Source organism: Chaetodon trifascialis, chromosome 15 (genome assembly GCF_039877785.1).
Source record: "Chaetodon trifascialis isolate fChaTrf1 chromosome 15, fChaTrf1.hap1, whole genome shotgun sequence".
Taxonomy (NCBI): Eukaryota; Metazoa; Chordata; class Actinopteri; order Chaetodontiformes; family Chaetodontidae; genus Chaetodon; species Chaetodon trifascialis.
This window is the reverse complement of record NC_092070.1, coordinates 2,659,646-2,677,087: the sequence shown is the minus strand read 5'-3', so window position 1 is coordinate 2,677,087 and position 17,442 is coordinate 2,659,646. Positions and strand designations below refer to the sequence as shown.

At 37.5% G+C, this 17,442-nt stretch overlaps 1 protein-coding gene across 7 annotated transcripts in view; it reads right to left on the bottom strand.

Moving 5' to 3' along the window:
- Positions 1-1,974: 1,974 nt before the first annotated feature.
- Positions 1,975-17,442, bottom strand: part of rbfox1 (RNA binding fox-1 homolog 1) — a 205,712-nt gene continuing 190,244 nt past the window's right edge. For 5 of the 7 annotated variants that reach the window (XM_070981949.1, XM_070981955.1, XM_070981950.1 and 2 more), the window contains 2 exons: positions 9,163-9,238; positions 1,975-5,646 (listed from right to left, as the gene is read on the bottom strand). In XM_070981949.1, the coding sequence (XP_070838050.1) occupies positions 5,524-5,646; positions 9,163-9,238 (199 nt within the window). In that variant the 3' untranslated portion in view covers positions 1,975-5,523. Of the gene's footprint in view, positions 5,647-5,871; positions 6,054-9,162; positions 9,239-17,442 lie in introns of those variants that run through there. The other 2 variants (XM_070981951.1, XM_070981954.1) reach the window with 2 other exon arrangements.

The window sequence follows — 17,442 nt, the reverse complement described above, 5'->3', positions numbered from 1 at the left end:
AAATAAATAAATAAATTCAAGACTACTTCTACTGGAGTATTAAATAAATAAATAAATTCAAGACTACTTCTACTGGAGTATTAAATAAATAAATAAATTCAAGACTACTTCTACTGGAGTACTTTTTGTTATAAATGAATAGCGCTTTCATTGGAGTGCAGATTTTAGTTATTTTACCTAGATTTCCTGGTTCTCTCTTTCCACCTTAAATGAAATGCTGTTGTACCATTGTATATGGTCTCAATCAATCTTTTCCCATAATAGTCCTTTTACGGAACCCTCCTATGGAATTATTATATCACAGGAACTATCAAACACAGCCTTACTGTTTGTTTTAATGAAGCTATTCATTACAGTGTTTATCAACATAATATCACAACGTAATACCATATACAATACCATACAGTACATTTACATACCACTATAAATGTGTTCATACTAAAACACATACACACAGAGTCATTATAGAGTTAATGTTATATACTGTATAGTGTGTGAATGTATGAGAAACTATAAAAAAAAGTTAAATCCCTCAGCTCAGTGTCTCTGTTATCAGAGAAAAAAAAAAACTCTCTTTCTCTCAACATTATTATCATGGATTGCAGAAGCATGCAGAAGCAGTCTGAATTATATCTCCAACACATGTGACCTAATATGCATTAATTATTGATCACCTGTTTCTATGCTAGCGAGACATAATTACCTTCTGTAATGTGAACCCTTCATCAAATTTAAAGATTTATATTGCTTATCTTTCTGCCTAACCTCTTGGCAGAATTTTCCTAATTACACCAATCAAATTGAGTTGGAGTGTAATTCTTCTCTTCGCTTCAATTAGAAAGCTGGGATGACTTGCATATTTCACTTGATCCCAAAGTACTTCACTTCCAACAAGGAGAAATGAATAATGATGTCCCTCCTTCATTTTGTCTGATGGTGCACTGCAGGTTGGGAAAGCATTTACTGAATAAATATATTAAAAAGGACAGCTACATGGAGTTACATGAATGTATGAAACACATTTTAAATAGCTAACATTCTCTCCAATGTTTAAAAACGTGAAAACATTTAATATGAAAAAAATGTTTCCAAAAGTTTAATGTGACACCAAAAATGAATCTGTGCGTTGCTTGACGTCATAACAAACAAAAGTCCATATTGAAGAGGACTTTAAGCATTTAATAAAAACCACCACAACAACAACAAAAACCTCTTTGTCAACTGTGATTGCTGATTTGAGACAAGATTGGCCTCCATTGCATCATACAGGTGAACCTTTATTATCCATCTGGACCCCCACACTCATTATATGAATTTTCTCTAAAGGCACTGGACGCTGACATTGGACAAAACAAAAGTAAAATAAGCAAAAATTTGAACTGACGCTAACAGACTGTGTGTGCGTTGTGATCTTCTTCCTCTGCACCAGAGAACTCCATTATTGTCAAAAAGTATTAATGACACATCAATGAGCCACACTGTTGCACTGGGTGAGATGTTCCTTCAACACACACACTGCAATATATTTTTGGCTCATAAACCATCTTGTTGGCCCAAATGTATTGTTTATTACATTATGACCGTTAAGAGCATGAATATATTAGCAGCTTAAAAAAGTCCTCAACAAATGCACTATTTAAAAAAAGAAAATAAAGGTACTGGTATTACCTTCTCTTTTTTTGAAAGTGAAATTCTGTAATCGTGATCTTTTTACAGATTTAAATCTTCACTTGGATTTTGGGCTTGTAGCTGAGGACCACAGACAGGGTAGGGAAGTCATAAAGTACTGAGAGAGGAAGTAACACATTGATTTTGTTGATTTGTCGACACAGTACAGTGCTGGGGCTTGCAAGGGTTTGGAGGTTTTCCCAATAAGAAAACTGTAGGACTCTTTGCAGTCTGGCCAGCTTGCTAACCATATTTGAGGGTCTCCTCTCTCAAAAACATTTAAAAGAAGAAATTGACAAGAAGATCTTGAGAAAACAAAACTTTATTGATGGTTATTGATTAGTGGAAGAACCATAGTACATGCACATACAATGACTGGGTAGGAAGCCTTGTTTTGAACCACAACACCTACTGGAAGCAGAGCTTGTATAAAGTAGTTGCGGAGTCAGACATTCAGCATAGTAAGGACTATGAGTCGTCCAAGTTGTGATCTATGGTCGTCACACGCAGCACACAGACGAAGGTTTGAACCAGCAGAGCCAAGTGGCCCCGGGGCTCTTACTGCGCCCTTTTTTTATGATGTGTTGCATCTGAGAGTTTTTCCTATCTAATTTTTTATAAATACAAAAAGGGAGATATTTAACAACACCACTAATTGAGAATAGTTGTAAACAGAATGTGGCACAGGAAGGGGACCATAGGCTGGCTTGCAATGCAGCCGTAACAAAGCTCCTGTTGCCGGTGTAGTGCCTTTCAAATACACTACAGATTTATTCCTTTAACTTCTATTTACATCATAGATTAGCCTGTTCACAAATCATTTATTTCTCATATCCATGTAGTATTCTAATATTCAAACAGTTAATTCTCAAAGAGTAAAGGTTGAGTTCTAGAAAATAACAGAAAGTATGTCACATTAAGAATGACATGAAAGGAAAGAGAAAGAATCAGAAATGACAGAAATGATGAGGAAAAGCTAAGAAAAATTACAACTACAGCACTGATATGTTTCAGGTCGATGTGAAAATTACAAGTTACATGTGCAAAATGGCACTTGACAAAAAAATTTGATGAATGAGAGTGTCTACATTGTGATTACATTATTTGTAAAGAGTTAATAAAAATCTGAATGATCTGATAGAAAATGAGATAGCGCTCCCTAACAACTGATCTACTCATCTAAATCTAAAACATTATACCATTGTGTATTTCATATAAGAGAACATCTTCACTGCACAGTTCAAATATAATACATTGTTGGATTGCTATTCTTTGACCCCCTTCAATTTTAGTTATGAAAAAAACAAAAAACAAAAAACAAGGCAAAATAAAATTAACAAAAAGATAAAATAGACACAGTGGCATTGGCCACTGCTATATATATATATTTTTAAATCTCTCCTGTAATATAAAAATCATCAGTTATACCAATGAATATATTGGAAGTTTATATAAAAAAACATCCATGTCTGGATGGCCAACACTACTCAGTACGGAAGAAGATTAGTGCCACAAAAGACAACTCAGCACTGAAGAGGATTAATGCCACAAAGCATTTAATCATCGAATTCTGAGTCAGAATTCTGTGAAAATAGTTTGACTTTCCTCTCTAGGATCCCGACTTTTTCCTTAGAATTCCGCAAATAATCTAATTTAATTTGTTAAAATCTTTTTTATTCTTTTTTTAATTCATATCACAGCATGTGGACAAAGCAATTAAGTGTTTTAACAGTTTTGCCATGGCAATCTTTTTTTTTTTTTCTTCCTTATCACATAATTCATATCTATGTAGAATTTGACTATACACATAAACACGCCAGATATGTCCACCAGAACCTTTGGCTTGAAGTTATGTAACCACATTATTTAATTAATAAATCTACAGCCTGAATAATGTCCTGACTCACACCATTCTTTTAAAAAGAAAACTAAACTACATCCCTATTATTTATGGAAGCTGAGAGCAGCTGTGATTGCTAATTTTTTAGTCGTGTTCTTTAAATTAGAGATCACCTCACCATTTCAAGATAACCTCTGAAAGAGAAGACAACAAAGAACCATGCTATTATTAAAATGCATTGCATTCACAAAAGGAAAACAAGAATAACTATTATGACTTAGTATCTTGCAATTACAAGATGTTTACAATGATTGTAATTATGAGTAATTATTATTTAATCAGTGTAACTACGCTGTACTAATTAATGTTGTAGGTTAGTGTGCTAATTGGTCATTTAAGAAGGGACACTTTGAGCTATTGCTTAAAGTTAATGGCTATGTTTTGGTGTAATGTGGTAAAAGTCTATCACCATTAGTTCATATACGACTCATAACATCAGATGCTACATCAGCATTAAGCAGTCAGTCATGTAATCATATAAGGTACAATTACGCTGAAATGTAATCCCTGCAGTTTGCATTTATACAGCAAGAACCACAATGCATGTGTACGTAAGTTTAAACATATTTCAAAGATGCCACGTAGCAATCATCACCATAGTCGGCAGGTTTGATTCGCAAGCTGAGGAGGGAATATTGAATGGATGGAATGTATGTGGCTCACAGGGGACATTAATCAGCACATAAGCTGCCCAAACCTGTAGAATTTGCAGAACATCATGAGAAAAATGCTAGTTTGGGCATTATGTACACACAACACAAGTTATCAATTCAAGCCAAAATATGACTGCAATTCATTTAGAGAGGTTATATTTTGGATAAATGTAGTCCTTAATGTATATCAAATCAGACCAACCATAAATGAATTTTCAGCATCTGTTTTTCAGTTGAAACAACATGCATGATAGATGAATCTGATTTGGCCTAAAAATTGCTGTCATGGACACTGAATGTTTGGTGTATATAGATTCTACAAGCGATCAGATTATGTAATTATGAGATAAAAAGTCAAAAACATTGTCTTTCCTTGTGAATGCAATGAAACAAAAACACAAGAAAACCTTATGTTACACTCAGTGAAACTGGGCTTGAATACATGTACGTGGACGTGACACAGGAGTTTGTCTTGGGAAGGGACTATTATCTTTGTTTGGCAGAGTAATTATGTGCATGTAATAGTAAAGTTACAGTCACAAGTAAACAAATTTGTTCTAAAGGTAGCTAAAAGATAAAAATAAAAGTTGTGATCTCAAGGTGATAGACTTAAAAAATAGAAATCATGGCTGCCCTGCTTTTCAAACATACCCACCCTGCCGTCAAAAGTTCACAGAAGAAGGTTTTGTCTGTCTGTATTTTTTCCAATGCTTCTTTACTTCCTCCCAAGTCAATGGAAAAAAAGTCATTGCTAAACTGATAGAGGAAGTGCCAAAGGAAGCTAAAACAACAACACTTGACTAGCATAGTCACTTTAACACTCTTACAAAACATAAAAACCCGAAAGTGTGACTATGACCTATCTTACAGGGTTGAGTTCTATACAAGCCCTAACAATTTGAATCCAATAAATATTTCTTTTGTATCCGAATCATTTCTCTACCAGCTCTCTATTAGTACCAAGGGAAAAAAAAAACAAAAAAAAAACCTCTACAGCTGATAATCTATGTTTAATCTTTAGAAATTAAAAATCCACAATATCAAAATACACAGCACAAAATATCTGAGGTATAAGATGAAAAATATCAGCTGTCATTTTATTCTTATTCTTTTTTTTGTGTACTTCTCTCTTAGGAGATGCTGAAATGATGCACAAACTGCATGTATTGCAATACCCAGGCCTCAGTAACATCTCTCCACAATAACTCATTCTCTCTGTCATTCTCATTCGCTCACACACTCAGTTGCACACACACTTTGTTTCTCTCCTATTGGAAGGTTGAGTATATGTTGGAGGTGTTGCTAATAGGGTGCGAAGCGGCTGTAGCCTCCCCGGTATATACTAGCTTGGAGCGAGGACAGCACTAGCCCCACGTCATCGGCATGGCTCCGAGTTTTGGCATCTGTCAGCGGGCCAAATGCATTCTGAAAGACACACATACATGCATGGACAAACATAACAAAACACACACACATACAGGCATATCCACCCACAAGAAAATGCACAAACACACACATATCCATTGAAACACCAACATACACATAGGTATGAAAACACAGGCACGCACGCACGCACACACACGCACACACACACACACACACACACACACACACACACACACACACACACACACACACACACACACACACACACACACAAACAAACACCTCGTTAGGCCCCCTTAGTCCTGCACAAACTACAACTAAAGTTTCAACATTACATTACCGTTATTCCAGTGCAAACCCATGGGGGATGAAAAGACCAAAGACCGGAGCAATCGTCATGCAGCAAGCACAGCGAGATGCTTCATGCCAGGGGTGCATGCCAACAGCTATGTGAAAAAAATCCAGTTAATACAACCATGAACAAGTGGAGGAAAAGATGTATCAATGAAATCAAGTCAAAAAGTTAAGCACAATGTCAACCAGGACAGGCTAACTTTTGGATGGATCATGCTGGTTTTCACAGGGAGGAGGTGACAGTCATTAAATATATAATGAAATGTGCTTTTTTTCTGTGAAATTCACAATTCAAAAAAGTTTCATCTGTGTGTCCACATCAAACTCTATCAATATTGTACCAAGCTTCTTATCACGCTGAAAAGGTTGTTAGAGACCAGCTAGTATTTATGAATCATTTTCAGAATAAAGCTCAAACTGGCCAGACATTCACATGTTTCTTCTGACATTTAGACTTAGACTTAGACTTAACATTTCATCAACGTTGTTTGTCTACAAAATGTGTCCTATCTAAGACCCAGACTAGCCCAGAATTTGACTGCGCTTGGCATGGTGATGTTGACTACGCCTCCTGCATCTGACAGTAAGGTTGCTTTGATGACTGGGAGGGAGAGGCCTGTGCTAGAGCACAGGTAACATGTGTCTTACAGACAGATGTTAGCCGATCAGTGTTTACTTGCTTTGGAATGCAGAGTGTGGGTGCAGGTAAAGAGGTGGGTGGTTCTGGCACCTTGGAACACACTGTTGAGACTGTCAAGAGCCCAACTCAACAAACACTGCTAAGTTGGGCCCTCATCAGGTGGACCCTTGAGTGGGAGCCTATGACACTGTAGACTTGCTTACTGAAAACATGAGGAGAGATGCAGGAAAAGATGTCCCAAATGTTTTAGAGAAAATGGAAGTGAAAGGCAAACATATACGTCACATCAAACTATATTTCAACCCAACACAGAGTGATTTTCAGCCTCATGTAACTGAATGGATATTATGATAGATAATTAAAATGTGTATATATGAAGAAAAAGTTTATGGTTCCTTTGTTAATCTGACCTGTGATGATTGACACCGATCCACTATTTTAACTAGAAGGTGAATCAGAAAACAAATAAAATCTAAAACTTGAGAGTAATGCACTTGAGTTGCTTCTGTGATGTTGTGATGCAGTTTCAAAGCATCCTGATGAGCAGCGGCATCCAGTCACTAACAGATTTCTAATAAAAGGGTGTGCTGGTCTGAGGAAAGACTTCCACAGAGGCTGCTCTCATGTATCTTCATTCATGATGCTTCTCACTCCTAGCTCCTCAGAGCAGATATAAGGGAATTGGAACTTCTTTCATGATGGTGGACTGAAATGATTTCCAGATCAAATGAGGAGTCAAAGTTAAGTGGGAAAGGCACAGTCTGATACCCACTGCAGGGCTTGGTAGCTCAGAATCACTTAACATTAGTAAGGCTTCCATAAAAACGCTCACTCAATTTGGTGCTTATTTTACCATGTGTGGTAATAAATGTTAGTTATGTAGCCATGTACAATGATATCATAACTGAAGTAATGGACGAAACTAAGAAATACAGGCTGAATAATTGAAATAAAATTTAAATAAAACTTTTATTTATTTAGTTACACATGGTGGCAGAAGGAATAAGAAGTGTTTAAAATGCTAGGTGTGGCACCAAGACTGATTGGTGTATTAACTGACACTTTAAACTACATTTGATACAAGTAATTGTCATTTGTTTGCAAACATTCATAACACAGTTTGGTCATTAATCACACAGTAGTTGAGCCTGGATTTCTGTTCAATTTGGAGCGCATTGTTTGCCACTAACTGCTAAGTTCTGACAAGCTTTCCCTCCAGTCTGCCCAGCTTTCTTACCCACTTCTTTCCTCCCTCACCTCCTCCCTGTGGCGGTGGCACCATGAGGGATTTAATTATCAAAATGACTAATTATTTCATTACCAGGGAGTGCACGGTGAGGTGGTATCCACCAAATTAGAAATATAATAACTAACATGGATTGGGCTGCCAAGGCATGAAGACATTCATCACCTTTTACAGACTGGATTAATGTGTCATTTGGACTGCCGTTAGCAGCACAGACAAATTCAATTAAGTTTAAGTAAGGAGATGTCAGCGCTGCAGAAAAGCTCATACACAGTGACTAAAGAAGAGAATGGACGGGAGAGGAGGACAGTATGGAGGCAATGAAGCATGTATGGAGATTTTGGAGTGCAGTTGGCAAAATTTAATATAGCATACATTGCAACTGTTTCCAGCATATGAACCAATAGACTAACTAAAAAAGTGACATCAGGGAAGGCCTAGTCACCGACACATTTGTGTGTCATAGGCTCCATGTTTCGCAGTCAGCTCAAGTTTTTTCTGCCTTTGTCAAACAGGGCTGTCAAAGGGAGGTCAAATGTTCATTGCTAATTCTTTCTAAATCATCTATAACATTGGTGATTTCATGCTCACTTAAGTATCTGTGCTTTAAATGTCATTGTCAATATTTATGATGGCTTATTATGGAGCCTACAGTTCTATATGTGATAAAATCACAAATTTTGTACTTGTAATTGTAAAGTAATCCAAAATGCTCTGGTCTCTTGGACTCTCTGTTGTTAAAGGATTAGTTTGCTCAAGTGCATCTTAACACCAGGGCGCAATTTCCACTGGGGATGAGGGACAGTGGCCATCATCCCCACCTGCTATTTCAGTGTCTCAAATACATAACAAACATTCAATATTTATGATGCTCATCTTTTTCTCAGGCCCTGCAACCCAACCCTGGATATGCGGTTGAAGGTGAGGATGAGGAGGATCTCTCAGATAGTACTACATTAAGGCAATACATTCATTTAGCTCTTAAAGTATGTTGGTTACTCTGGCCTTTGATGGAACAGCCTTTACTGTGATCATATATCTTTTCATGCTTTTGAAAGTTTTAATAGAGATATTATATTATTGTCACTCCACTCAAGCCTGTGAACCACGTATAGCTTTAACCTAGGTAGATGCAAGCAAGTCACATGCACTGCAAAACAGAAGCCCAATTCTAACATGTATTTTGGAGACATATTTTTTTGGAGATTAAAAATAAGTATGATTTTAAACACATTGCAAATGAGAACTGGGATGACGTGATGTGAAGAGGACCAGGAATGAAAGCATAAATGTGTGGCAGGCATAACATTCTTACCATGGCACCAACGCTGTATGTGGCTGCTGGAGCGAGTGTGTGGTTGTAAGGGTCGGCAGCATATACTCGTCCGTAACTTTACAAACATATGAAACAACAGAAGATAGTTAAGAGACATGTTAATATTCATGTGAATATTCATGTCAACAAAAAGTCATTACAAATTCTTAATATCAAATTCCTAATGATAGTGCTCTCATAAAGTCCATGCTCTTTAGCTTCTGATTGTTCAGCTGATTCAGGCTCAATGAGGCTCATGATAAAACCCCACCGGTGGTCGGGCTGTAATGTTAAAAATAATTCACAGTAGGGTTGTCCCGATCTGATCATGTGATCGGAAATCGGGGCCAATCGCGTGACTGCAGACTCGATCGGATCAGACTGTCCCGATCAGGTATCAGATAAATAATACATATACATATGTATATTTACTGTTATTTTTAATCACATTTACAATATATAGGATAGTGGATAGCGGATAGTGAACTACTGCATGGAACAAGGCAGCACGCAGCAGTTTGTTTTGAAGCTCGGGATTTCGAGAGGTGGGAAGGACAAAGCTGCTTTTAACACCACAAACTTGATACAACACCTCAATACACTGCACTGAGAATACGAGTTAGGAGTGCAGTTCCAAAAAGCACAATACTGACCTTAGGCTACTTGATAACAGTCACTTTTATTTGCTCATTTGTTTGCGTTTGATATTTTGATGCCTATTTTAAGTTAAGCAGCTATTTGTTTTAATACTAGACGATTGAGTCTTTATACCGTGGTCTGCGTGAATACTCGATTCTGGTTGGCTGCAGGGTGTCCGTTAAAAAGTGCTGTGGACACCTATTAAAAAGTTCCGATCAAATAGCCTGATTGGTCTAAATTATTGCGCTGGCTCAAACGCTAGTTGGTAACCATGGCAACAGAAACTCAGAACATACGTTATACATTGTTTCACAGTTTATTTATCGCAACGGCAAGACAGTAGAGGACACACACAAGCGGTAAGAGGTGAAATGATACTTTGTATCACGTAACATAACGTTAAGCAATCATCTCACTTCCCTCCACTGATTAGGCCTAATATAACAGCTGCGGCCGACCTAGCTGCAGTTTCTGTGGCCAGAGCTGGTTACCTTGGCAACGCGTCACACCGACAGATATTAAATAGTCCACTCAGCTGCTTCTTGTGAAAAACTTGCAATTTTAACGGTAAAAAACAACATTAACATATTAATAATTGATTAAATATTTATTTCTTTTGCAATGACCATTGCATAAGCAGGATAATGCCCTTTGAGGTGTCCATTATCAGAAATGAAAGCGAAGTCCATTCATTCACGTCGGAGTATTGGATCAGGACTCGGTATCGGCAGATACTCAAAATCAAATGACTCGGACTCGGGGGCAAAAAAACGTGATCAGGACATCCCTAGTACAAAGGTGTTTTTGATTGTTAACTCGTTAACTAACAACACATTAATTTTGCTATTCTTCATATGGAAGCCTATTTCTAGACTTGACTCAAAAAAATTTAGAGAAAATTTTTATTTTTATAAGTAAAAATGGAAGTAAGAAAAAATATGAGATAACAAGGAATGATTATTACATACATAGCACGTCAAAATGTAGGTTTCACAAGTGAAAATGATAAAGTCAAAACTAGTTGAGTAAATATTTTGAGTAAATAACGGCATAATGACTAATAATTAAAAAAAAGTGAATAATAGTCTATTTTTGAATAAGTCCTCAAGTTAAATACTAAAATATCTTTTTTTTTTTAAACTGACACCCCTATCAGATGAGCAACAAAAGATGAATGCCAGAGGAGCCAGAAAAGAGTATCCAATGATGTTGTCCTAACTAGTCCTATCCTATCCTAACTAGTTTGAAACGTGTTGCTGGCATCAAATTCAGAATATGTGTTTATTTACAAAAATCAATGAAGTTGATGAGGTCATTCTCTGGAAAGCATGCTCCACAGTTTTTATGGCCTGTGGCAGTTTGGGCAGTAGTATGGAGACCTGTGAACCACAGTGTTGGGTGGACCAATATTTTATTTGTCATTTTTTCATGTCTACAAACCCATTCAAATTCATAATCTCAAGGGTTTTCACTGAATAGTCTAGGAAAAAGTCAAAGGAAATGAGCCAAGAAAGAGACATACATTCACATAATACAGAGAAAGAAAAACATAGCACAAAGATTCATGACAAGACGTATATAAACAGAGAATAGAGAAGAGAGTTTTCTATTTTTCTAAGAAATTAGACAGCAGCAGAGTTTATTCCAAGTACGCAGCTATGCTGTGGCCAAGCAGTCCATCTCCTCTTCCTCCCCTCCATGTCCTAGCCCAGTTATGATAAGGGCCAATCAGGGGCCAGTGCCTGTGCCCATAATTGAGCTGATTTGCATAGCAGCCCAGTGGTTGAGGCGATTAGAAGTTAATCCCGATTAGTTTTGGACATTGCTATTCACCATGCAGCCCCCTCAACACCCACGCTGAGCCCAGCACTGCATTTGACCTATCTTATCTCACAGCGCAGAGCCCTAACCCATCATCAGTCCATGTGTGTGTGACAGTGTGCATGTGAGAGAGTGTGTGGTAAGCTGCAACTACAACACAAATTCAAATGCAATTTGAGTGAAATGCATTTTTCAAATGACCCTGGGGTGAAAAGATAAACATGTAAACAACATTTTTAACAGCACTACAAAATGGTTGGGAGCTTGGTCAAATGCACAAATTTTTTGATAGAGTGAATATTTATGGAAGAAAGGAATCTTTCCAAAAATGCACAATTATACAACTATAATGTTATCCGTCAAAAATCTTTTCTTTGCTATTTTGTAAAGTAATCCATTGATTATTTTCAAGAAATTTCCCTTGAAATCTCTTAGAGGAAGATGAGAAGTCTCCTCATGTCTGTGCATTATTTACAAAGCTGGAGTCAAAGCAACACCTCTAAATTCCAACATCAACATGCAAGTTTCTCCTGCAACAATGACATTTGTTCATTACTTATAAGGTTTCTCTGCTGTTCAAGAGTCATCCATTGAAGACAAAACACAAGAAAACTTCCATTAAAGTGAGGAAGAGTTGTACAGATTTAGCTTAATCCCTTATCCTGATCCACCTTCATCCGGTGGCAGAACAAGGTCAAGGCTACTGGAGATTAGCCAGGTTTCTACTAACTCTGGGGTCCCAAGTCCTAATTTTTTGTTTGGTTTACATCCTTTAGACTATTTTTCAACATAACCATTCGGCAACTAGGTTACACTATATATTATAGCCCTCAACATACCATGTAATTACTCTGGAGTTACACTGGTACAGTATGTACCAATACATGGTACTATGTAACAAGATATGAAGTTACGGAATAAGTTATCCCACATTGATGGCACAGCATCAGGGGCGAGGTGTTCAGTATGTTTCCCAAGGACACTTCGACATGTAGACTGCCAAGGCCAGGAATCGAACTACCGACCTTCTGATAAGTGGATGACTGCGTTACCTGAGCCACAGCCACCCAACCTAGATGTCGCTTGTGTTTTCGTGTAACCATATGTTGTAACCCAGTTGTAATTTTAGCTAGCTTGTGTTATTATTTTGTCACTTTTATCCAATACTACTTTATGACCACTTTACATGATCAGTTTGGATACAAACACACTGATAAGAGGGACCGCATGCTCACGTTGTAGCTGTGGCAGGCTGAGAGCCAGTTGACCATTTTCTGCACTCACGAGCCTCAAATTGCCTGCTTTTGTGATATGCTCATGCCAGGTGAGCATTCATATTTGATATGTTTTACTTTGTCAGTGGCAAAGTTTCAATTACCAAATTAATGTTCATTAGCATGCTCTGAAATCATCAGTGTGCTGCCCCTGTACCTCTTTCAAAATTGTTGTGTACCTTGCCAGAGGTAAACTAAGTTTTCCAAATGGAAATTAGCACAAATGAAATCCTCAGTAAAACTAAACAAAAATCTTAACTGCATGTCTTTAAGTCATTCATTTTTAATGTTTATGGTCTACGACATACCTAGAACTGTAGCTATATAAGCTACTGCCGGGGTAGTGAGTTAGCTTGCTGACTTGGTAGGCTATGCTGACAAGTAAGCAACACGAGCATATTGTTCATTAACATCAAAGGGTAAAGATGATATAAGAGCCCTAATTTTGCTTTGGTCGGCATATTTCATCATTAAAACGAACAGGAGCATTGCCGTGTCCCCCTTTTAAATCCTACTTTAAACATGTTTCTGCAATGCTTTCTCTTGCTTAAATCATTGTAATGCATCGTAATTTAAATTAATTTGACTTTTTTCCATGTTTTGTGTCTGTATGTGAGTGACAAATTTTTTCCAATTAATCGCAGTTGTTCTGTTGTTGTTGTTGTTGTTGTTAATGTTGTTTGTTTTCCCACTGTGGAAAACATAAGGTTGAACCAGACCATGTGAATTTCATGTTTGTGATAGATCGTCATACTATATTGATACCCAAATTTTCCATGTTTTTGTGTGTAAATTTCAAATTATAAATCTAGTAAATGGCCTCAGTATTAAGGAAATGTAGGCATAAATACCTTGTGTGAATGTGCAAAGAAATGGCAAAATGTTTTATTTCATAGGTATAGATATAGATATTTACATAAGTAAATATATAGCAAATTGGCTTATTTGTAAGAACGCCTAAATATACTATGTCTAAATATTAGAAAAAAATATAAAAATATTCAGTTTCTGTGCTATTGTTATCAGTTTTTACTGAACCTTGACTAGTGTCAGGCCTCATGCTGTGGACTCATTGTATTTTCCAGCTAATATGTACCAGATATTATCATCTGCAGACATCGCAAGAAAGTATTGAGGCGGAAAACAACTCTTCTATTACAGTGCCAGTAGCACTTACAATGATTATGATAAAAGTTCAGAGTGTTACCTTTCAAAAGAGAATAAACTCATGCATGTACTCCAAATGGTTCAAGAACAGCTTTCAATTTACTTTGGGTGTGCCTCGTTTGGGCATTTAATACACAATATTTAATGTGTTTATCAAATAAACTGATGAGTGCCAGCATACCTCTCGCCTTATTTGCAGCAACGGTGTTGCTTTTTGTATTCTTCATAGCTTTCCATTAAACAACCTGTTCCTCTTGACTGAAGAAGGAGGCATTCGATTGATCCATTTTGTGCAGAGTGAGTCAAATGTGACTGATTATATGTTTGGCTCTCCTTTTGCATAAGTGCCAGCAAGCGTATTAAGTAAGTGTATTCTAAGTATATGTGGATTCTAAATGTATCTAAGTATATTTCATGAAATGTTAAAATATTCTGATGAAGAAAACAGAATGATATCACAGGAAAATCTCTCATCTTCCAGGGCTAAGCCAATGGAGTCAAGGTAAAATGAATAGGGTCACACGGCTATTTACATTTCATGTGTACGTCTCTCTTTTTCTAACCCCATTTATTCTTTTCACAAGGATTGTTAGATATCTGGATTGACCAAGCACTTTTCAAAGATAAGTTTCACAACACTGTCAACACCAGCTTCATGTAGCAGTGTTCAATGTGATCTGTGAATGTGTTGGCGTGTGTTTAGAACTGAGATTAGAGGTACATTTTGGTTCACAAAGCTTGAGTACATATTGTGTACATTTATTGAAGTCCAGACACTAGGATGGCAGGGGCCTTTTTTTTAAATGCAAATTAAATTAAGATGGCCAAATGTAATTGTTGACATGGGGCAGTACTTAATTTCTGGATAAGATCCTGCTCGGGTAAAGGACCAAAACGTCTGTGCTCGCCTGTGCATGTGTGTAGTAATTTGTGAATGATAATATGCTTGCGTGAGCATATCTGCATGAGTGACTGCATTGCATTTGTACTGTTTTGCATGCCACATGAGCCAGACTGGGTCTGGTCAGGCCTCATGAAAGCAGCTGTTTGTGCTTCCCATCTGTGACCCTCGTGGCATGAATGTGACCCACATGGTGTCAGTGTGGCCCTGCACAGATGGGCACATCAAGGCTAGACAGGTACACAACCAAGCCCTCAATGCCACACCAGACGTAGGTGAAACATCCAAACAGTCCTCTTGTAAGCCTTTGCTCAGGGTTTGTTTAAAAATCCATCAATTGATTATTTGGCCACTTGAGCAAGCTGAACACAATATTGGTGAATGTGTGAGCAAACAATGACTTATTAAGGGGGCCTTCACATGATAAGAAATTTGATCTTCGCTCACCGCAAGGTAGGGCGCAGAGGTGCTAAGTGGAGGCGGCGGAGCTGAGGTATACGTCATCAACAAGTGAGAGCGATTCACCGTTGCTAGGTGACGCAAGTACTTCCTCTCACTCGTTGTTTGTAAATTATTACACACAATGTAACTGAGTTTGTCGCAAAAGAAGGCCCTTGCAGTAGCACAGCAGTAGTAGTAGTAGTAGTAAGTAACGTACACAAACAAAAGTTAATGTTAGCATTGTATTTAGCTTAAGGGTAGTTCGTAAATGCTGCCTGGAGCTGTTATCTCATTGGTTGTGCTTTGAAAGGTCAGTGGCAAACGAGGTCAAAGTTCAAGTAATTTGAACTTTGAGCGCAGCGGTAAACGGCAGATCCGAGCGGTGCGCCACGCCGAGGGTAGCGGTGCCGCTTAGTTGGGAGCCAGCGCTCTCTCCATAGGAAAACAATAGGACAGCCGGCACAAAACGTTTTTCCGCTGATCATGTGTAGGGGCCTTTACGCAACCAGCAAAGACAGGTCACTAGATATCCCACTTTCAAGTTGGGTGTCCCAAGTCCAGACACATTTCTGTAAAACACTAAAATGTCCCAGTTTTCAACATTCATGGTCAAATTGTCATCTTTTTCACTACACATAATAATAATAATAATTATTATTATTATTTTTATTATTATTATTATTATTATTATTATTATTATAAAAATGGTAATTAGAATATTATAACTGTTTTCTGTTGTTTTGTTTGTTTCTGTTGTTTTACTTCATCAACTTCATTTATTAAATATATGCTTATTCTGACTTGATGCCAGCATCGCAGGAGTGAAGCTCTGGAACACTCTGTGTCTCCTCACTCTGAAACTTTCCTGTAATTCCCAATTATAGTTTATTAAGTTAGTATGGCAATGCAAAATCCTGAATTTGATTTGTTGAGACGATCCCCAGATACTCTGGTTAGATTTGGTCTCCTGATTTAGCTTATGATGTCTGGAGGTTGACAAGGATACTGATTCAACCATATTCATTAATCATTGGCCATGATTATTTGCTTAACATGATTATCATGATCCCGAGTCCAGTGGTGAGTTGTTAAAAAGCACTGACTTCACTGATACCAAAACTGAATCCACGCTAAACTGAAAGGACCTCACTGCCGACACGCAGTGCAGAGACAGAGAGATTGCTGCCAGAGGAGTCGCTATCGCTTGTCTGTCCGTGTGCTGTCAGTATCTCCTTTTCATGTCATTATCGGTTATACATTTGATTTTCACCTCATGAAAAAATAGATATGCAGCATGACAGTGTGTGAAAAGTACGTTATCAGTTGTGTAAGTCTCAAGGTGAATGTGTGAGAGTTGGCAGCCATTTGTGCCATCATAACAACCAAAACTTCTCAGTCAACAAAAAGAAAAGAAAAAGTAGAGAGTTGGTTTAAATTAATCCTCAGTGAACTGCTTCCTTGACAGAGATCTGAGAGCATTTTCTAGTCAGGTATCTAGTTAATATGAATTTCCTGTTTTTTTTAGGAGTTCACACTGATATAGACTAATAAAAATATTTTTGCAAGAAAATTCAATTATTAGACAGTAATAGGCTGATTAGGCCTATCTCTGTGTGTGTGTGTGTGTGTGTGTGTGTGTGTGTGTGTGTGTGTGTGTGTGTGTGTGTGTGTGTGTGTGTGTGTGTAACCAGGTATTTATCACGTTGTGGGGACAAAAATCTGTTTACACAGTCACATTGTGGGGACTGACCTCCCTTATGGGGACAAAATGCAGGTCCCCTTAATGTAAATCATTAAATTTTAGGGTGCAGACTGAGGATAGGGTTACGGGTTAGGTAACACAGTGGAAGGTAGACAGTGGAATAATTCCTCCTTGCTTCTAATCTTAGTTCAATCTTGATTCTTTCTAGGCAAATATAGCCAGTGTCATCATTCAAACGTGATATCTTATTTTCAAGTAAAACCAGTGTATACTTACTCGGTCTACTAAAATATTAGTTGCTTTATTGTCTAGAGACACAGCCCTCTCTATCTAGA